We start from the raw sequence: 23,317 nt of genomic DNA on the forward strand, positions 1-23,317 counted from the left end.
AGGCACAATTAATAAACCTAACTGGTTTTCAACTAGTGAAATGGCTTAAATACTATCAAACAAATTTTGCTTTTAATGTGTGAAAGAAAAATGTGTTTGCTTGACCTGCGAAGCAAGCTATGCCAAATTTGATCATGAAACAATATTTATGACTAATTTTTAATGCACTGAAAACAACTGAAGTGGGAAATGCTGACACACTAGTGTAACTATGATTGGGGAAATGGAACTAATGCAATAAATAAAATGAATGGGTGTAATGAAAGAAGGAATTCGCGGAGGTTGGTAATACCTTAAAACGATGTGATTTTGAACCTGGGGGGGGGGAAATAAAAAAAAAATCAGCAGCTACAGCACATGGCAGCAGTCTTTGCTGACATTTGCAGAGCATTGTGTTGTGCCAGCACTGTTGTAAGAAGTGTCTGAGAGCAAGAATATGGCAAAGTAATGAACTCTGAAGCACAGTGGAAAAGAATTACACGTGTGTGGACATTAATGTGGTCAAGCCCAGCACATTTCTATTGAAATCATCAGAACAGTTGATTTAAAAAATAGGTTCAGAACCTTGTCTCGGTAACATATTATCCCTTCCCATCTGCTGCACTTGAAAAAGAAAAAAAATCAGTTGCGGACATACATTTTTGACAGACAGCACATGTGATGGAGTGCTGACTCTGAGTATCTCTGAAAATGAAAGTAATTGTGCTGCCAAGTAAAATTGGATAAATGCAGAGAGAAATTACTTCCACTGAGAGCGTTGTTTTATTCTGTTTTGAAAGTATCCTTCTAATGTTGCTAATAGATCTTCTTAAAAATAAATTATTTAAGGAGGCTTATCTTTAAATACTACTAGAATTATGACTAGAAAACATATGAATCATTGCTGTTCTGTAGGACAATTAATTTTCATTGCTATGTTTGTGACCTACTTACACAGACTGCAAACACTAATCTGACTGGATAATTAAAAGAGTGTAAATATCATTTGTCCAGTCCCCGATGGTTTGTTATAGAAATCCAATGAGCTCTCTACAGTAAACCTGCAGATAAGAAATCCTCAGTTACATATAGACTTTAATTATCACATACCACTAATAATTCTTAATACTTGGTTTCATATTTTACACTTAGAAAGATACAAAATGTATTTAACATGCAATTAAGTATTTCAATCCATATATTTATTTCTCTAATGTAGTATTGTGGTGCAATAGGATGTGCACACATAGTACAAAACAGGCAAATATATTTGCCTTATATTTAGTCTTAGGTAAAATATTTGTAATATTTTTGTTGATGTAAATTAGGTTTTCTTTAGAAGTTACTCCTGACCTTTCAAATACCGGCGTATGCTTCAGGTATAGATGAAATAAATTGATTTTACAATCAAGGATGTATTTAGCTAAAAGCCAGACTGATTCAGTGATAACATAAAATTAGCAATTAGAAATCATAGATGTTAGTTACATGTAAAATAAATTACATTTGGAGTCATAACAAATGGGAAGTGATGAAACAGGTAGTAATATAAATAGATTGAATGCTACAAGCACAGGAAATTGATAAGAGAGGCAAAAGCCAAGAAAAAGATCCATGACAGTGAATGATAACTTTATAAAGAATAGCAGAATGGCAGAAATCCCAGCAATGCACTGAGCTTGTAACTAGCTAAAGAGAGTAAACTTGTTAATAGTGATGAAGAAAGAGAAAGCATTGTTTAATTTTGGGGGCTTCCATTGTAAAGAAACTGGATGACATACTTGTATTACATGAAACACTTTCAAACCAAGTGGCAAAATGTGAATAAGCATAACCATACTTACATGGGATATCTGTGTTAAATGGATAAAGACATCATCTGTCCTTAAAAATACCTTTTAAAAATATTCCAAAGACAGACCTTGATTCCAAACATCAGAGCTCTATAGTAGTAGTGCTAAAATTGTGGGGAAGCCAATAAATTCCAGGAAATACAAAGTTAGAAGTGAAGCATGCAGCGGCCTTCAATATGAGAACTCAACAGGTCATGTTAAGACAGTTGTTTGTACTTTACAATGCTGTTACCAGAAGGACACATGGTGTGCTTCATCCTTAACTGTTTCTTATCTTTGTCTCCTCATAATGATGAGTTCAAGGACCAAGCAATCGCCATGTGAGTAACTCTTATACTTTACCACGCATCAGTGCTTGTTCTTTGAATATCTGTAATCCAGATCTGCTTTCAATGTGAAATAAAACACTATTTAACTCCACCTATTTAACAGCTACCTTGTTATTTAGCACAACTGAAAAACGCCCAGACCTTCAGCACAGACTGCTGAGAGGAAGTACTTGCATCTCCTTCTCCATTGTGTATCATTTACTCCCCCAGTTCATACTAGGTTTCTGGTCCTCCCCAGCTCTTTTTATTCATAGATTAGCGGTGAGTGTTTGGAAGCAAAAGTTAGCCAGCCAGGTCTGGGGACACATGCTGAGGGCGGTGTGATGTTTTGGACACTGAGCTTTCCATGTATAGGTCACCAGCTAAAACCAGATCAATTGAACAATGATTAAAATTTTATCCCTAAGAGCTTCTGTGCAAAGGAACCAATGTAGGACTCATTACACTGAGCACACTAGAAGCACATTAAACTAAGAACTGGAAAATGAGTTGCTTCGGTTACAGCTGGTGTTTTTACAATAGGAATTATTGTGAAAGAGCTGTTCCTTCTTTACGCTTGTACCTTAACTTCTTCTGGAGTAATGTTTTTGTGTACACAAGCCATTAGACCCATGTATGAAACACTGTATTTGAAAAATTTCTGTTCTTAAATGTTAATATTATACTATGGAATAATTTGCAGGTTAATCAAAGAGACTGCAAATTGCATGAATGTTATCCTCGGGAGATACATCCTTTTCAGACTGAGGTGGGATCATACAGTCATAGTTGTATCTGCAGGAAGCCTTTATTGTAGATAAACACGGGATTTAATGTAAAAAAAAAAAAGCTATTATCTAATACTTTTAATTGATAGTAATTTATTTTTTAAACTAATGTTTGTAATTATTCTTCTACATGCAAAACAGCCTATTTGCATAACATACACACAGAGCTACACAAATCACAGCAGCCTTCTTTCCCTGACCCATTTTGTCATCTTTATTGTTTCTGTTGTCTCTTCTTGCCCTTCTCCATCCTCTTTTTTACCCTTGATAGAAAAATCCTTCTCCCTTTTCATTCTTTCCTTACTGTTTCTATTTTCTTTCTTGGTTTTCTTATTCCATTTTTGGTCTACATCTACCTACTCATTTCTCCATTTTTCCAAAGTCCATTCTCTTCCATGTGGTAAAGTTAACCAGCAGCTGTCTTAGAATTCTGTCTGGCCTATCTGCTAGTCGGTAGTTGATTTCATACAAGGACTGGGTGAAATTCCTACTGTATGTGATCCCACAGAAGAGTATTTATTCTGCAGTGGTTATAGGAGAAGTCACCAGATGCTCATAGTATGAAAAGGAACCACGTTTTGGAAGTAAACGTAATAAATCTTGCCATAGTAGGCTCTTCAGGTCCTCGGTTTTTCTTTTCTAAGACTGATGGAAATAGTATACTGGCCTAGAAACTATTAATAACAATTGCAATTAAAATGTTAAGTGACTAGGTTTCATCCTATCTCCACAGTGCATCACTTTTGGGGTTTCTCATCTCCAGGACATCTGTTCCCAGCCACTCCTATAAATGTCCCTGTCATCCTTGGCTTTCTGTCCATCACTAGTGGTGATGTTTAGTCTCATTTACACTGCCCTGTCATGTTCAGGCCATCAGCAGCTACTGCTCCCCATCCTTTGTCTGTCTCTTGGTCCTTCACCCCAAGCGTCAAGCTGGCCACACCCTGTGACCCTGCAGAACTCAGTCTCTTCCCAGTCCCATTTGCCCTCAACCTTTCCCTTCTTTGAAGGCAACAGTGCTCCTACTAGCTAAATGCACAAGTACGTATGAGTACAACAATGACAGGAGTCAGTAAAATGTTATGAAAATGCCATGAACTCTCTATTTCACTTGACCAATTATAAAAGACACAGTGTAGTTATGTGAATTACTAGTTTCTTGCATGACTGTCATGATCCAACTTTTACAGGGGGATTTACTCAGCATTAGACCTTCATCTCTCTCTACAGGAAAAACTTATGCTGGCTTTCTAATAGGAACAAACAGGCAGACCTTGCAAAGGTATTGAAGTTTTTTCATACCCTAAGCTGAAGTGAACGTTACTCACTGTAAGAATGATACCTGGTCACCACTTGCTGTTGTCATACCTCTAACAAGAGTAAAGATGTGAACACTGAGCTGAGATAAAAATAGCCAACATGTAGGAATTACCATCAGAGACTGTTCTGAGAGAAAAAACCGCAAGCAACACAGAGAAATCTGAAAAGGGGTTGCATTCAATGAAATTAGTCTTCAGCCGTGACATTTAGCACCCCTAAAGTGGGGGAAAAAAGATTTCTATTTCTGTACAATTGTCTCCTACATTTGAAGAATTATTTTAGCAACTGAAAAATAATTCCTTACCACCTAGATGACTCAAAACTTGCTAAGCAGGTTTAGTTTGAACTTCCTAATTAAATTAGTTTTGGGCAGAATTCAAGCACAATAAATCCCAGCTCTAAAGGTCATATTTTGGAAACATTATAAGCCACTTAACAACAGAAGCTTAGAAGGAGAATGCTTTCTCAGCCTTTATGTCTGCCTTGCAACACTGTAATAGCACTGGGACAGCAGTATTACTGTAATTAAATATCCTTTGCAACAGCCTGGAGAAGCAGAAACACTCTGGTCATCTAAGATGTGTAGTAGTGCAACACCCCTGGGACTGAGATGTGTATAAGGGTTAACTCTTTCTTGGTCATTGCAATGTGAGAGCATCGGTTCCCACACGGATAGCTCAGCCAATAAGCTTGTATTAATATAATGATTAAATATGTATATTTTGTTGATCAAAACGTTTGTACTTATGGAAGAGGGAATTCTTAAAGCTGTCCATTTTGGGATTCAGGAGACTTAGTTTTAGCCAATTAAGACTGTTCCCCTACTAACCCTTCTGTGGTTACACTTTCAACAGCAGAGAGAGCAGGATGGGATGTGTGTCTGTGCCACAGTTGAAATGGCAGACAGATTTCCAGTTACAACACACATGGGTGGAAAAGTGGCAGGGCCACATGGACATAAGCAGCTTCCCAGACATACCGGAGCTGGCAGACCAGGAACACCCTAAACTCTCTGAGCTGCATCCTCCTGAGCCTGTGTGTAGGGTCTCACCACAACAGCTGTTTCACGTTACAGAAAGCATTTACTCACTACTGCTCTCTGTCTTATTAGCTATAGGCTCTTAAGCATGAACACAAGAGCTCACACCATTAAGTGATATTTTATCCTACAGGAATAAACCTGTATAGAGTTACACAGTCATTATTATTAAAAATATAAAAATAATATTGTTTCTACAGCATAAAAAAGAAAAGCTGAAGGATAAATTATGGGCGTAAACTAGATACTTTTCTGTCCTTCAGGTTTGCCTGGATGTCATCACTGATCCAAGACTCTCGTACTACAGATGATGTACCTGAGAGCATCTGGGGCAGTTTTTCTATATCTTCGTCAAATAACCATGATTTTGGCTGACAGCAAATTTGGTTCTCAACGAAAACTGGAAAAAACTGCATATGAACTCTGCACAATGAACTATGAAAGTCAAAGGTATGAGAATATTATGCTCTCTGTAGAGAGAACATAGGAACACATTTAGAAAAGTGGCTTTCATATTTCCTTGATATCTGGAAGTTCATTCTACGTATCCCTATCCCACAGCTTCTTGAATCTTCTTGGAACATTTGTCTCTGTGGTATCTCCGTTCTTGACCTACACTGGAGGTTTTCACTGTTGCAAACACAAGTTTTTAAAACCTAAGCTTACAAGTGAGGCTAAAGCCTTAGCTGGGAGCTACAACAATCATCCTCACTGGTTTGGGCATAGATGATATTGTACAATTCATACTGTCCAGTGAGTAATGCCTGTACCGACTTGCTACACTGCATTTTATGGTTTGTCTTACATTCTCGTTTCAAATATAAATCACAAAGCGTGGAATTATACTAATGCAGTGAGTTAGTTTCTACATGTTTTAAAAATTAGCATTTCTTGGATTGTTTATGGCTTACTTGTGCATTTAATGTACTGAACAGTCACATATTGAACTACAATTTCTATAGGCTATAGAAGTGCAGAAAATTTCCTCATGCCTTCCCCCCACTACATATTCATACTTCTTATGTCTGCCAGATGGTGTGGAGAAAATTATTCTAGCACTCAGACCATGTGAATTTTAAGTAGATGAATATAACAGTCTGCACAGCATTTTGCCTTCTTTTATCATTGACTGTGGTGCTGGCCTGTTTGATCACACCCCAGAACAAACAAATCTCATTAATCAGTGTTTCCCTCCAACCCCCCCATCCCCCTGACAGGTTTTTCCTTTCCACTCACTATTGGAGAATTGCTTAGGGAAGCCTTGTTTTTAGAGGGAGGTGAATTTTTCAGTCTGTTTGGTGCTTTTACTTAAAAGCGAATTTAGCTTTAAGAAAAAATGCCAGCTTGATAAAACGGAGAAATAGTGCAGTTCATGTATAAATGAAACTTGGCCTGGATGTCTATGATGTCAGTTATCCACTAGTATTCCACAGAAATTTACATCTCTGTAGTTGAAAGGGTAATGTGATTTAAAATCCATGTACCTTACATTACTAGGGCTTTTCCTGACGACTCTGAATTATGCAGGTTGAATATAGTCCCTTCACCTTAAATGTCAGCAACATCAGCCAAGTAATAATTTGATGATGTTGCTTAATTCACTCTGCCACGACTGAACTGGTCTTGAAGCAGTCCTGACTTGTTTTTTACTTTCAGTTCACAGAGTTGTAAAAATATTGGTCAGAAGGGACCTTTGGAGATCATCTGGTCTAACCTCCCATATGACTTGGGACTTTTGCCAGTCTTAGATCAGGTCTGCCATGGCTTTACTCACGTGAGTCTTGAAAAGCCCCAAGGATTGAGATTTCACTGTCTCCCTGGGGAAGCAATGGTATGAACCTGCTCCAGTGTTGCACTGTCCTCCTAGTGAGTCCAAACCTCCCTAATTGAAATTTGGGCCCGTTGCCCATTGTTCCATTGCCTCTTACTACTGAGAAGAGTTTTGTTCCATCACCTTTGTGACTCCCCTTCAAGTATTGGAGGCAACTGATAAGATTGCACACTGGTGGCCAATGAACAACCACTCCTCCTTTACGCCCCAACTGTCTTGGTGGCCCTCAGATGGACCCTCTCCAGTTTCTCCACATCCCCTTCAAAGCTGAACATTGATTCCAGATATGCCCTTGCCAGTGTAACTCACTGACAGCATCTGAATGAATTGCCACACTTAAAAAAATAGGTACTATTTAATACAGTAGGCTACAGGGATCTTGCAGCAGTTTTCCTGTATTAGGACTTTGAACCATAAAGACCTATGGTTCTTAGAGAACTCTTGTGGAATACACGCCTTTTGGTACATTCTCAGCTTTGCTTCTTGACTGCACTGGGGTTGCTTAGAGATTTTAGGAAGATAATTCCTGTAGGAAGTTTACCTGGCAACATGCATATTTTGTCTCTACTCCTCCTCCAGACTAAGAAAAGGAGGAAAAAAAGCCAATTTGCAGTTCCATGGCGCCATCACTTAAGCAAATTAAAAAAAAATTAGAGCAAAACCACAATCTTTTGCTCTGTTGTTTTCCCTATTAAGCACTGTGATTGGGATTAGAAAGAGATGGAGGTTTGAGGAATAGCAGGAGCATATTGTAATGCTAGTTTCAAGCACTGAATTTAATTTTGTGGCATTTTTTTGCCACATAGTAAAATGTATATATTTCTGTCAGTGAAGACCTACTAAGAAATAATGTCCACAATGGGAGAGAGTCTTAATGTTGAAGACACAAGAAAATTGTAATCCGTGATAAAGAATCCCCTACTTATCTCCTCTTCAAAATTAGAAGCCTCTGTTACTATTCCGGGACAGACCTGGTTTACAGAGCTGCTGGCAATAGCAACACATCTATTTGAATCAGAATGAAAGCTGATGGAGAAATGAGAAATATCATGCAGCAGCCCAGTGCTGGTATCTGTCTGTGTTACACTACATTGAGAAACGGGCAGAAAAGAACAGTCACTAAAAGTGGTATCAGTGACACTGGGATGAATTGTATCATGAGTGTTTTGAAAGAAAATACAATGAAAGTCAGAAAGCTGCATTCACTGAAGTAAGGAAGGTCAGAATTTAGGCTAATGCTTAGTTCTGATCTTGACTCAGCATAGGGTAATTAGACATGTGGAACTGTCTACACTGGAATTTTCCCCTTCCTGTCTCTTCTTTCTGATTCTCACCTGCCTCAATGACAAAATCACAGTTGCATTCTACATAGCATCTGGGCTCATCTCCTGGGAGATCTGTGACATTGTACCTAGAGCATATGGCCACTTCGCACTTTCCCTGACCAAAGTTTCAACTGCAGCATTTTCTCTTTGTTTGATTTATTCCTTCCTCTCTTTCTGCATTTTTGCTTTTCTTCCAGTAAGATATTAGCTCTGCTTCTCTCTTCTTTGTGATTTAGGGTTGACTTCTCACCGTTGATAACTTGCAAATCATTTTTAATTGAAAGTAAACATTGGTATGTGCGAGTACATACATAGCCTATCCAAGCCTATGAATGTGTATAGGACAGGAATACTGCTGAGGAGAGGCAGAGCTGCGTAGCCACAAGCTGCATGTATTTTAGAACATTAGAATAATGGGGAAACAATGGGTAAGAAATAGGATAATTTATTCTGAGGTTTGCAATTTCATAGCGATGTGCTGGTGAAGAGACACAAGCTTGCACGTTAGATGTTTGGCAGGGGCCTTAAGCCAAAAGAAGGTGGTAGCCTTCCTTTCCTTTAAGTGATTTGTCTTCCAGTTTTACTTCCTCTGACTCTTCCATTTTCACTTCGAAACTTTAGAAAGTCTGAGAAGAGGCTCTATTCAGAAGGCTGAATTTTTCTTCATCTTTCTTCTGTTTCTGCTTCTCTATCTCTTGTAACGATCAGGTCATACGCTCCCTTTACCACTACTGTTCTTTTCCCTTGGCATTCTCATCTATTGCACACACCGCACTCTTTCCACACCACCCCCCCGCCACTCCCCCAGGGAAACACAGTGTTGGGGTTTAGATAATATAAAGAAAAACTATTCCTCCAGGAAGCATCCAGACGATAGGCATGAGCAGAACTGGATGATTTTGTGAATCCAGGGTGCAATAGGACAAACCACATCTCAAAAACCTCATGATGAAATAAGTTATCATGTTTCACACTGACCCTCTGAAACAGCGCAATCTTCACATCAAGTCAGCAGATGTTTTTGAAAGCACTGACACCAGTCTCTACCTTAACTATTGTGGAATTGGTATAGAAAAGTGATTTGTTGTTGGCAAAGCAGATCATGAATGCCTCTTGGCTATTTTATAGTATTAATTACTGAGAATATTTCAATTCAATATTATTAATCACTATGGCATTAGCCAAGTGTGGCATTTACTCTCAACCAGAATAGAGATGGGAGATGCTGTGATTGTAAATAAAGCTACCATAGACCACCTCCAAAATCTGTACCAGTTGTTGTTCAGTAGTATTCTTAAAGGACAAAGCAGCAAACCTCTCCTAGATCCGTCCTGGGGATTACAAGACATTACTACCCTCAGCTTCCTATCAATCTCCCTCTGCTGGACTGTTAATACGTTCCTGTTACCCTAATATTCCAAGAAAGCAATTTATATAAGTGCTCCCTAGCTCATTTCTGTCCAAATGAGAAAGGTTAATTTAAACGAACCCAAAAACCAGTTCTTTATTAGTGCAGCTTATTTAACAAAAGTAGACCAGAAAGCTTACAAAAACTACACCTATGGGAGAACTTGAGAGTTAAAAAATGGTGTAGGAAGGATATTAGAGCTTTCTGTTGTATGAATGTCTATCTGTAGACAGGCAACAGAGGGGCTCAATTCTTGTTCTGGTAACTTTAGATTTACTTTTAAGTGTCTGAATATATGCACTGTTAAAAAGATGAGCACAAAAGGAGCCTCATTTGATTAAACATCTGTCCACAGTGTTTCACATATGTCTTGGAGGACCTGAAATTATTTTGCCTACAATACTGTTCCCATAGGCCAACATGCTTCACTGTAGGATACTGAGTGTTTTTCATAGAACATGAACGCTTTTCAGCAAATAGTTGTACTGAAGATTCAGCCCTTACCTCATCACTCTCCCACACAGGGTGCTAAGCAGCACTGCCTTCTTCTAAAGGAAAGAAAATTCTCTGGGATTCTCCACTATAACTTTGCTTCAAGGTATTAATGAATTAATGTCCACTGGAATCTATGGAAAAATGAAGCTAGTGTCAAATATCTTAATATTTCTAAGAAAATGCTGAATAAATATTTTTCTAAGAACAGCTAATATTAGTCATGTAAATGTATCCAAACCAATCACGATGTTACTTTAATGTAGGACCAGTCATGTGGTATAGTAAAACACATATTAAAAATATCTTTTACAAGGAAATACATGATTCTTTGGTCCCAGTCCTCCAAAGACACATTCAAGTACTTAACTTTATCCACTATGAGCGGTGAGAGGCTGTTATGCCATGCATTTTTTTCAGGCAAACTGGCAGCCGACAGTGTCCTGTCTCTGGTTGCTTGTCTGTGTCTCTATGCTACTCCATCTGTTGTCCTTTTTGGGAAACTAAACAGACTAAGAAAGTGCTTTTTTTGTTGTTGTTGCTAGGCTATTTTTTTTTAGCCATATCGGTTCCACAGCCTGATGCACTGCATGACTACCCAAAGAACCGTGCCACAGCAAGCGAGTGGGTACTGCAGAGATGGGACTGAGCAGCCAGGTCAGGGACTGCTTAGGAGTGGTGCAGTACAACCTTGAAAACCCACGTTTACTCCCATGGAACTATCTGCTGCATGTTAAGCATAACATAAGACTAGGCTGTGTGTTACTTATTTCACATACTATCGTGTAGACAGAAGGTACTGCAAAAAATATTAAAATTGCAGATGAAAGCACTTCTTTATTTGTTATAGCCTTTCCTCTGCCTCCCTTCTTATTATGGTGGGATTACAGTAATAGTACAGTACTGGCACAATAGTACTGTTACACGTTTATATAGTGCATCTATCAAGCACAGATGAGTCCCAGCCATTCCTTTTTCTGGATGCATCTCCTACAACAAGAAAACATTCACTGCCATAATGCAAGATAGGGCCCAAGAAAATGAAGACTGGAAGCAAATGGCTTCCTTCAGAACATGTTATCTGCTTTGCAATCCAGGTCCTAAGGTTCTGAGGAAGACTATGGCAACAGTATGCTCCTCACAATCCTCCTTCCCAGTACTTTCCAGACCTGGGCAAAAAGCAGCACTTACATAATAAATCCAACCCACCCGTGTACAGATCAGTCACCCTACGTGCCTAGGGCAGGGCCAGTTATAAGACAGGAAAAGGGCCACACATGAGGCTCACCTTTGCAAAAGCAGAATCGTGTAGAAAATGAAATCACTACTCTAAATACAAAAGCAAGCCTAAGGGCACATGAGACAGTTCTTTATATTAACCTAGATATGACTGTTATAATCTAAAATAATGCTGCACGTATGGTGTTCTCCTTGTTTACAGCTGAGAGACAAGTTGCTCTATCTCTACAAAGACGGTCACTCATCACAGTATTGTAGCAGCTGTTTTGGTTTTACAATAAGGAGCCACTCTAGCAGCACCCTCTCTTTTCCCTTTGGGAATAGTCTGGCTCATTAGAGAGAAGGATACTATTACAGGGTAATATCACAATGCATTAACCCCTCCCCCCAGCCTAACCAATGCCATCTTTCAGCTCCTTTAGGACTCTCATACAGGTTTTCAGATTACACTAAGGATGTTATTCCCAGCCCTAAGCTGGATGTAGAATGCCACCCACTAACAAATAACCTCACATCTACAAGGCCGGGGCTTTATGGTAGTAAGTTGTCAAGAGAAAGCTTACACAGCTGCTGAAGTTTAAATCCACTTCCAGTGTTTCATTGGCTGCTGCAGATTTTTCTGCAAGTGGTCTTTTAACACAGCTGGGAGAAAAAGTCTTGATCATCCAGAGAGAATAAAGATGGCCATTTGTTAAATAACTGACCCCTCCCTGGGCAAGGTATGATTGCTGATGTTTATTGTTTGTTACAAACTATTTCTAGGATATGATGGATTTTTAATCGGTATAATTTTCAACTGCTATTATTTTGTTATGTAGTCTGGAAATTGTTATGAAGATAGGGATTAGCATTTACCACTTTACATGCAAGTAGCCCGTGAAGTAGAGGTTATTAGATAGCCTGTTTCACTCTTCACTAGCTTTTTTTTTTTGTAATCTTAGCTTGTTGAAACTGGGTATGCTTTATGTAGATAGCAGAAACTAAGCAAATAAATTTCCAGTGCTTAAGCAGATACTCGGAGTGCAGATGTACCACTGGTAGATCCAGCAGGCCTAATCTTAGGTATGAATAGGAATGTTTTACAGATTGTATTAGAGAGAGCACTTTAAAAAAAGCTAGGAGCTAATGCAATAGTGAGTAAGAGATGATTGTAATTAATACAAAAGGTATGAAAAATATATACCAATGTATATATCTATATACTCCCAAAACCATCTTACATTTAGGGAGCTTCTCCCAAGATTTCAGAAAAGTAGTCACATTGTAAGGAGCTCATAAGACAAACCGCCTCCACGTGCAACATACTAGCTTATACTTTCAGATGTTTCTGAACAATGCCACTTTAACCACAAAGATCTGGAAGTTACCAGAATAATGTGTCAATTCGGCATATAGTAACTGTAAAAAATTATATAACCTAATTTACTCAGGGGTGATTTTTTTTGTACTCACACTGTTTCTTCAGCTTATATTCAAAGCACGTGATAAATATCTGCTCTTGCAAGGTTTCTCAGACGGGACTGAAGGTGACCACAAGGCCTTAGCAGGTGACTGAGAGTCTTAGAATAGCAGCTGGCTGTGCAGAACAATGTATTTCCTTCTGGAGTATGGGGTTTATTTTAAAAAGAATTTGTCACTCTGGTTAATGTTCTAGTAGATACAACTGCAATCTCTCTTTCCTCTCTCTCTCTAATTTTTTTTTTGTTGTTGTTATGAAACTTTACCAAAATAATTCAGACCTTCTTGCAGGCTCAGTTACAATGGTGTGTTCTGTATGGCATAATGTTTAATAAGCATTCACAAAATTCAGAGAGCGTGTGCATGGCTGTGCTGTAATGGCAAGACTGCTGTTGCCATGCTGGCTTCCTATAGCATACTTCCCAGAGCAATTCAAAATGTTGATTTTTATATATTTGAAGTGTTGCAAAGTTTAGTTTCTGTAATTACAGAGAAGCTGCCTCTTTTCTCCGCTGCAGAAATTGAGATCAATTCATATATTCATCTTCATATTTTTAAATTTGAAAAGCGTGGAAGTCTGACATTTTTAAATGTGCTCTGATTGTGGGTTCTTGTCTCAAGCATTTTTTCTCTGATGATATGATAGAACATGAGGATAAGATCCATTTATTCATATGGGATTGGTAGGAGAGGACAGAATGAGAGCTTGTCTGTAATAAGCATTTGCATTTAAGGCTCCTGCATAGTTTTTGAAGGGTAATACCCATATATATGTTTTTTTCTTTTAAAACAGGGATTGCAATGATAATTATCAGAAATACTTCCAGCTTCAATATTTTTAAATTACTCAGCAGGAAATTATTGAATAGTATGTTTTGTAGATTTATAGAAAATAGGAGTTAGAGTTGTTTTTAAAAAGCAAGCTATTAAAAAAATATATTGGCAGTGCAGGTCTGGCCATAGCATTGGGTGAATATAGACTGTAGCTTAGGGTCTGCCACAAGCCAGTCAGCTATAAAAGAAACATGTACTAGATAGGTTTTAGGGCTCTAACACACAAACTTTAGCAGATTTAACCTCTCCTAGCTGTCTGTCTTGTAACTCTGCTCATTATTATGGCTTCCATTGCACCAGTGGTTTGTGGTTTCACATCACCATCCCCTGCTTTAGCTTATGCCAGTGAGGAAGGTGTGTTTCAACTAAGATGTTAGACTGGACAGATCTCATCTTTCTGCCCTTTAGGGACTAGGTAATCTCTAGCAAATAGGTGAAGCAATTAGTTACAGGCAATAATATCCTAAACTGTAACACTAGGCTACTTTATCAGAATTCTCACCTGATCCAGGATAGGTCTTTGAATTACAGCTTGTCTGAGACCCATGTTTATTCTTTTGGGGAGAAGATAATGAACAATCAGGAAAAATCTTCATGTTTTAGAGATGATGTTATTCTCCTAAGCCATTGTTTCAGTTTTAAATGTTAATGTTTCTTTCAACCCAAATAGCATAGAATGTATTATGCCCACACAAAAAGCAAATATTCACTGGAAATTGTGTAAAAGAATTTTGATACCAGTGGGTATACTTTTTAAAGCTAGGGTAAGAAATGGAGAACAGAAGAATAGATAGTCAAACGGAACTCACATAAATGTCTCCTGTTTCAGTAATCTAAGATTTTAATTTTTATAGATGGATTTAAAAGACTTGGGGGTAGGAATATAAAAACCTCTTTAACAAACGCCTTTGAAAAGGCAGAAAATATGCTTAAATATGCCCTATATTACATATTCCTTTCATCCTTTAGGCTTTTGACATAATGCTTATCACTTTGTCGTTATGTCAATTTGTGCTTACCAATCTTTTTTTCTCTTGTCTCATCTTATTTTTAGGCTATGATCCTGTGAGCACTTACCTACATGCTTAGTTTTTGCTGCCCTTAGTAATCCCTTTGAAGTTAAAAAGATTATTTGCATTAGTAAAATAAGGCATGTATGTGCTTGCAGGATGAAGGCCTTACATTATAAATTCTTTGGGATGGGACCAGGTCATTATCATGCAGTCATATAGCTCAGAGCAGGGTTGGGTGGAGGAGGAGTCAGGCGTTTGCAAAGTATGGTTAACAGAATGAATTAGTACAGAAAAGATCAGTCTGGAGCATAGCACTCAAGTAGCTGCTCACCCCAACCGACATCCAATCTTTTTCCCTGCTTTTTTTGCATTTGCTGCCAACACATAGCATAAGATCATATATCTGCTGTGATACCTGCTCCTTTTTCCCATCTCCGAATTCCCTGGTGTTGGCTATGTGGTACCTTGGAGCAAGATTATATGTAGCTTTATGCTGCTGTGCAGAGGGAGGAGCAACCCAGATCCAGAGTGTATAATTGCAGAGCTTTCTGGGCTCTTGTTGTCGGATGGTTGCTGGCCTCCAAGAACTGCACAGCAGTAGCTACTCATCCTAACTAATGCATGTAATAGATTTATCTTCTCCCTGTATTTTCTTACTTTCCAGGGAGACCTAGCCACTCTGGGCTTTTTATCCTTTCCCTAAGAAGCTGCATGTGTGCTATTCAAATACTCCATTTCAATAATAATTTGCTTTTGTTTAAGACAGAGATCATTTAAAATCTACTTGCAGAGATGTGCAGAAAGTCTTCCCTTAGTTGCATTCTGAGAACGTGGCTCTCTATACTACAACAGCATCACAAAAAAATAAGCTTGATATTTGTGATAGAGAGAGACATCCTTTAACACTTATCCTCTGGTAACTTCTAACATAGACATTCCAGAGTTTTTTGTAATATAACTTGAAAAGTTACTTTCAGTTTTGCATGGAAAGCTCAAAATCCAGAAAATCCAGTTCTCCAGGAATATTTATTTAATTTGATGACCCTAACAAACAAAATTCATTTTTACAGTAACATTTAGACCTCCACAGTTGAACTGTGAGTGCTATTTTGTTATATTATCTAAAATTAGGGACAGGAATACTTTTCTATTAAAGAACATTGGGATTTGTCTCCATTAAATGTTTTATAGCTATACTGATGTAATCCCAGAAAAATCTGTGGAACATGAAGCTATGGACAAACACCCACTTGCTGAGCTGGGTGTACTTGTGGAACAGGTCACTTTGCTAGATGATCTTTCCTGACTGCTTTTTTATTTGTTAGATGAGCCTTTTACGTGAACGCTCCTTTGCTTTCATAGTCAGATAGAGTTTACAAGAAAATATTATTTAAAACATCTGACCAAACCCAATTTCTCTGACCAAAATGCTTTGGGAGCAAGTGCTCATACAAGTAGCTGAGCAAAGTTTGTGGTCATCTCTGGTAGAAGGGCTATGAAGAGCGATGGGGAACAAGCCTTGCTTAGTGCATGTTTTACAGCAACTGTAGCTAGATGAAAAGAGATACCGATATAAGAATAGGCCTAGGTTTTGCTTCACCCATTTTGTATAAGAAGAATGACATGTACTTTTTGAGGAGCAAACAACTCCCTAAGAGGAAAAAGACTAAGACTTAGACTCCTGATAGGGTAAGCCAACCGATAGGAATAGTTGGACTCGATAATCCTGTGGGTCTTTTCCAACCTAGTGCTTCCCTGACTGGAGAAGAATGTGAACCCCAAGGCTAAAAACCCCCCACCTGCTTGTAACGGGTGTGCCCCTTTGTTGGGATGCACCCAACTCAGCTGACTGGTATTTTGCAATAAAGCCTTAATCTTTTGGTGCTATACCTTTCTTTCAAAGACTTTGTCCTTCCTAATCTTAATTCCTAAAAGGTGTTTCTTACACTGATATGATTAATTTCTATCTTAAAATTACCTGTCTATGGTAGTAATTTAAATCACTGCACTGGTGCTGAAGGAAATAGACTGGGAATGGAGCAAGGAGGAATCAAGAACAGAACGTGCAGTGGCTGATATTCTCCAAATAGCTGTCAGAAGTATCAAGAACAGCGCCTCTTGCCTTTCCAGAAGCTCTTAGAGACTGGCTTTTATGATCTGTGCTGAAGTATCAAGTGACTGCACTGGAAGGCGAGGCAGCTGCTGAGAGGGAGTGCTGGGAGAGAGCAGAAAAGGCTGAAGGAAATTGTGTGAGAGCAGAAGGTAGTCACTTGAGCACTAAGTGTGCTTCTGACCTGAAGACATGGTCATTAGAGACATCTCATTGCCCGATTTCATTTTTTCTTGCTCAGGCTCCTCTGTGCCTTCAATTAGAGGACAAATGATGTTTTGTGTGGATGGTTAACCCAATTCTCAAAAGCTGCTGGGTGTGATATGAGATGGGGAAGAGTGCAGGGGCACAACAAACCATGCTGAAGATCTACCCTTCTGGACCAGATTTAAGCCTGCAGACTTCTGCTGACAGTAATGCAGGCTGGAAGTCTGAAAAACAACTAATTGCAGCTGTAATTGTATACACACAACCCAAGTGTAGTAAGGAAACAGCACTTAAACTCGTGCATCTTGTTTCACTTCAGGAATTGTTACCAAATGCCATTGTAGCCGTGCTCATACTTAGAAGACTTCAATGTGGTAGAACTGAATACGTCTCCTGACCAGCTTCACGCTGGTCAGCATACATAGAAACAGTGGGCAAGCAACAACTGAAAGCAGCAAAAAAAATAGTGTTTCCAAGTCTTTGAAAGGCAGTTAAATTTCCTTCTCATGAAATACACTGCCATGAGCATTTACTGTTGATAAACGAGCTCTTAAGGCTGTGTGCACCTTTACAGTAAGCAGTCTCGCATCCTTGGTTTTCCAAGACTCCTGCTGCTGCAGAGGGTTTGTGAGATCACCCTTTTCCACATAGAAGGCTGTGGTGGCCTAAAATGGAGCTTTGCCAAGGGAGTCATCTTGCTTTAAACTGTGTGCAAGTGCCCACTCCACTGCACGCATTCCCTGGGGAGCAGAATGATTTGAGGCTCTGGAGCGAGTCCAGAGAAGAGCAACAAAGCTGGTGAAGTGGCTGGAGAACAGGTCTTATGAGGAGCGGCTGAGAGAGCTGGGGTTGTTTAGCCTGGAGAAGAGGAGGCTGAGGGGAGACCTCATTGCTCTCTACAACTACCTGAAAGGAGGTTGTGGAGAGCAGGGAGCTGGCCTCTTCTCCCAAGTGACAGGGGACAGGACAAGAGGGAATGGCCTCAAGCTCCGCCAGGGGAGGTTCAGGCTGGACATCAGAAAAAAAATTTTCACAGAAAGGGTCATTGGGCTCTGGCAGAGGCTGCCCAGGGAGGTGGTTGAATCAGATTCCATGGAGGTGTTTAAAAGACAGGTGGATGAGGTGCTAAGGGGCATGGTGTAGCAATTAACAGGAATGGTTGGATTCGATGATCCTTTGAGTCTTTTCCAACCTGGTGATTCTGTGATTCTGTAAATGGCTTTTATTTTTCCTCTCATAGTGCGTCTCAGCCTGGAGAAGGCTTCAACAAGATCTTACAGCAACCTTCCAGTACCTGAAGGGGCTACAAGAAAGCTGGGGAGGGGCTGTTTACCAAGGCTTGTAGTAATAGGACTGGGGGCAGTGGGTATAAAGTGAAGAGGGGCAGATTTAGACTATACACTTGGCAGAAATTCTTCACTCTGAGGGTGGTGAAGCACAGGAATAGGTTGCCCAGGGAAGCTGTGGCTGCCCCATCCCTGGAGGTGTCCACGGCCAGGCTGGATGGGGCCTTGAGCAGCCTGATCTAGTGGGAGGTGTCCCTGCCCACGGCAGGGAGGGTTGGAACTGGATGTTCTTCAAGGTCCCTTCCAACCCAAACCTTCCCCTATCCGAGACCCCCATCCCGCCACCATCACTGGGCGCGCGCCGAGGCCCCGCCTCCCGCTCCCTCCCCCGCCGTCTCCCCGCGCGCGCCAGCGCCTCGCGCAGCCCCGGCGCTTCCTTCCGGCCGCCATTTTAGCGGCTGTGCCTGGCCTCGCGGCGCCGCGGCTGCCGCTGCTCGGGGAGCGGAGAGCGCGCCCGCCCGCCCGGTCCCCCACACCCACCTACCCACCCACCCGCCCGCCACCATGTCCAAGCGCCACCGCCTCGACTTGGGGGACGATTACAGCTCCAGCAAGAAACGCACTAGCGATGGGTGAGGCGCAGCGCGGCCCGGGCAGCGCGGCCTGTGGCGTGGGGGGGGAAGCCTCGCATCGGCTCCCGAGCGATCCGGTCCCCGTCCTCGCCCCCTGGAGCGTCGGGCCGGGGACCGGCCTCGCTGCGGCGGGGAGAGGGGGAGAAGCCGCCGGGCCAGCGGGGCTTGGCTCCCGTCGCGGCGGAGCTGGGGGCGGCCTGCGGCTCGGGCCGAGTCCCCGCGCCGCTTTGTCCGCCGCTCCCGGCCTTCTTTATCGCTTTACCCGCCCATCTTCTTGGTTGTTTTGTTTTGGTTTTCTGTTCTTTTTTCTTCTTTCTCTCCTTTTTCCTCCCCTGTGGCTTGAGGGGTCTGGCGAATACGTTTCTAGAGGTCAGCACGAGGTTTGTTCCGCCTGTATGATTGGCGCCTGGGCTGTAAGGAACGTTAGCCCTTTGTTAACGTCTTTCACTCAGTCATCGGCAGGGATATACTTGAGTTTAAGTAAGAATCTGTGTTGGAGTGGGTTTTGGGGTGGGGGCCGAAGGAGGGTTTATTACGTTTTTCGTAGTTTCATAAGAGTTAAAAGCCCTAGGGCTGTGCTGCACAAGCTTTAGCATGTTGTAACGTTGAGGTTAATGAAATTGCATTAAGGAACATAGACAATACCCTGGTGCTGTCCTTTTTACGTAGTAGCTTAGGGCCTTCTCTGTATAATCTCTTATCCTCTCATTGGAGGGGAGGGAGTGGCTCTTTCAAGTAAATTTCTGAAGTATAAATGAATATAAATAGATACTGTATTGATGTAGTCTGTCCCTCTTGATGGAGTGCAGTAGACTTCTGTGAATTAATCACTTTCTAAAGTTCAACAGCATTGTTTTGATCCAGAGCGTTCATCTGAGAAAAATGCTTAATCTTGCTTTGGAAGCTTGCAGGAACTAGAAGTCCACTGTAGCAGTTAGTGTTCATTGATAAACAGTCTTTGTGAAATGTGCCGTTTTTTAAAGGTGAGCTTGTATAGTTTCATTTTTTAGCTCCTAAAGTTTAATGCATTTTTCTCTGGTAAACAAAAGTGAATGTTTATCATTCAAAATATATTTCTTGTGTGTGGCATCACCATAATCTTATTTTTTTTTAATAAACATGTTTAGTTGTTTAACTCCTTTAATGCATTTTTTGCGTGGCTTGCTATAAGTTGAAATGATTCTTCTATGGAAAAGTAGTACATATGCAGCTTTTTTTTACATAGAGATGTTTGTAAAATTTTCAACTGGTTATGCCAACACTGGGCATCATTTAAATGTGGTACAACTGTCATGGTTGGCTGTAAAGATAATCACAGGTCAGTATTTCCTTGTCTGTATGTTGTTGAGTTTTGTAGTTTTGGTATGGTTTTATTATTTGGCATTGTTCTTACTGATTATCTGTTGTCCTCTTGAACTCATAGTCTTACCATTTTGTATATGCTGTAATCGATGTGTACATGTCCCCCCAGGTAAAACTTTTAACCAGAAGTCTGACCTTTATGGCACCTAAAAACTATACAAGTGCCGGTCTTGTCCCCATTCTTTGTTTCCTCTTCCTTTGCCAAAAATAGCATTAAGTCTCATAGGGCTGAGAACAAGTCACTATAAGCATAATTGAGTGTTATGCTTTCTAATGTTACTTAAAAACCTTAATTCATGTAGCACAAACCATGCTAATGTTAAGTTGCCTTGATTTATTTTAGGTCAGATTGGCTCACAGCTTTTGGAGGGCTGTGAGGAGGATGCGCAGAGTAATTCATGTTAATAGCGTGCATGTACATGTCATGCCCTTTGTCTTTTTTGCAATTTTGTTGGATTTGGAGCTGAATTAAGCTGAATTCACTCCCTGCATGGTTACCTCTTCATATGCGGAATAGTAGTTTATCTTGCATTCACACTGGACCATGTGACTAAATAACAAGTTTATATTTTTAGTTCCTTTTTAAGTGAGGTCTGTATTCGCATGTGTGGCTTTACATGGCAACCATGCCAGGCCAACAGACTTGTACTTGTTGGTGTAACCTTAAACATTGGCGCAGCATCTTGTTTTCTTCCAGCCTTGAAGACCAGCCCTAACTTATATCTATGAAGTAAACAACTTTTTGGAAAAAGTGGCATTTTATGGAAAACTTTCGGTTACAGTGTTTGTGTGAATTGCATGCATACTATCTAAAATCTGTTCATTTTTTTCCTAACATAATTAACTTCAGTTGTGTAACATCACAGTTACTGTGTTTGTGGGATGTATCATTTTCACTAATGGTACTTTGGGGAACTTTTTTAATGTATAGAACAGAAGTTCTCCTTTAGCTGTTCTGGCCTTTTTTGCATCAGCTATTGCCACGTCTAGTAATGGATAAAACCACTGATGTTCTATTAGATGTGCTTAGACTTTCACTATGATAATCAGGGGTTTTACCTTATGACCTTTGTTTATATTTTCATTTTTTGCAGCGTTTTTTCTCCACTTGTGTGTATATTATGTATGTGTGGACATAAGGAGGTGAAAGTACATAGGAGACCAGACTACTTCACTTAAACAGGAGGAGAGTGGGTTTTTTGCTTTATGATGGCTGTTACAGGACTTGGGCGAAAGACAAATATGGTTAAATTATGATTCTTTTACTGGTCACTTCTGGGTTGGGAGTCAGTCTTCTCTGCAATAATGATAAGTAACTTACATGTGACACTTTATAACTGAAGAACTGCCAAGTTGCATGTTTAGAAAGTGTAGTAAATGCATATGGCAGCTTAACTCTCATTCCTCTTTTCTCTTGTTGACCAAGGGAATCTGGATGTGTCTGCTAAGTTTCAGCAATAATAGGAGACTGGGAGACATTGTTAGGGGGAAAAGTATTGCTATAAGAAGATACGTGTTGGAGAGTAAGTTTAAGGGCATGTTATGTTGTGTTTTTTCTGTGCTGATTACCCCCACTACTATTTCTTATTTTAAATGTAGAGAGACAACTCTCTGGATTAACCTGTAAGTAGTTTTTTACTTTTGAAAGGTAGGTAGAACTGGATGGGTTTGTTTTCTTATTTGTATGATTAAATGGTTGTAAGAGTTCAATGGAGAAACTGAGAGATGGTGGATTCCATTCTGGATTGTATCTGTAGTCCATTTAATCCATTGTCTTTTTCTGAGGTTGTATTTTTATCTGTGCTTAAAGCCAGCACAAATTGCTACCAGCACAGAAGACAATAGTGTTGCCCTCTCCCTCGTGCTACAAGTGTGTGTTAGGCTAGATCAGAGTACCCATCCTAGTTAGAATTAACAGTGGTGAAGGGCTTGTTCTTCACGAGGGCATTGAAGTGCTTAAAACAGCACCTGGGAAGCGTTGGCAACAGCATGAGTATGTTGATTCTAGCAGTAGTGCTGGTTTCTGTGAGGTAGAAGGATGCCTGAAGATAAACTTGATGGTCTGCAATATAGAAGCTTTTGACATCTTACTGTTTAAACAAACGGTTATGGAGTAGTTTGTCTTGTTGGTGTTGGGTTTTTTTAACACTATCAATGAAAATAGATATCCTTCAGAAGTGTGCAAATGCACAACAAACCAAACCAAAGCCTCCCAATTATTAGTGTGTCGTATTCTTACCATCAGTGAAGTGTGTGCTCTTACCATGTTTTTGCATTTTACCCTGGCTTTACCATTCTTAAATTGCTTTTATTTATTTCCTTTTCTTATTAATGATGTTACTGTCTGACCATGAACTTGTTTGTCCCAATACTTGTAGATACTTAAAAATCTTATTTTGAATACCTCATTGACTACAAGTCCAAAGCTTCATTATTGTCTGATAAATGCTATTAGACTCTGCTACAATTAAGTGTAGCATAATGGACACAAGTTCCTTCAGTTTGTAACAGAAGTAACTTTTGCACAGGGAAATTGTGAATCTGATGGGTTCTGCAATATTAGCCTGCCATTTTACAATGAGAAGAGATTTCTAGCTTTTAGAATACTGGATTGTGTTAGAAGTAATGTTGAAGCTATCGTATCTCGGATCTAAGAAAATGATCTAAAAGAGCCTTAATTTTCAGCCAATTCAGCATCCACAGCTTTAGGAAAATCTGTATAAAAGTGAGTTAGTTAAGTGATAGTAACTTGTGTTTTGTAAACTTCCTTTACTTTCAGTAGATGTGTGATAAAACAAGCGCATCTTAAAACTTACTGCAGCAATCTCTGAAA

General features: G+C 39.9%; 2 protein-coding genes across 2 annotated transcripts in view; both read left to right on the forward strand.

The window, feature by feature from the left end:
• CCDC149 (coiled-coil domain containing 149) overlaps positions 1-23,317 on the forward strand; it is a 457,725-nt gene that overhangs the window by 79,269 nt on the left and 355,139 nt on the right. The window lies entirely within an intron of this gene.
• DHX15 (DEAH-box helicase 15) overlaps positions 19,007-23,317 on the forward strand; it is a 45,374-nt gene continuing 41,063 nt past the window's right edge. Inside the window, exon 1 of the mRNA XM_069856208.1 lies at positions 19,007-19,122. Coding sequence (XP_069712309.1) covers positions 19,055-19,122 — 68 coding nt within the window. The 5' untranslated portion in view covers positions 19,007-19,054. The remainder of the gene's footprint in view (positions 19,123-23,317) is intronic.

The sequence above is a fragment of the Phaenicophaeus curvirostris genome, chromosome 4 (genome assembly GCF_032191515.1).
Source record: "Phaenicophaeus curvirostris isolate KB17595 chromosome 4, BPBGC_Pcur_1.0, whole genome shotgun sequence".
Taxonomy (NCBI): Eukaryota; Metazoa; Chordata; class Aves; order Cuculiformes; family Cuculidae; genus Phaenicophaeus; species Phaenicophaeus curvirostris.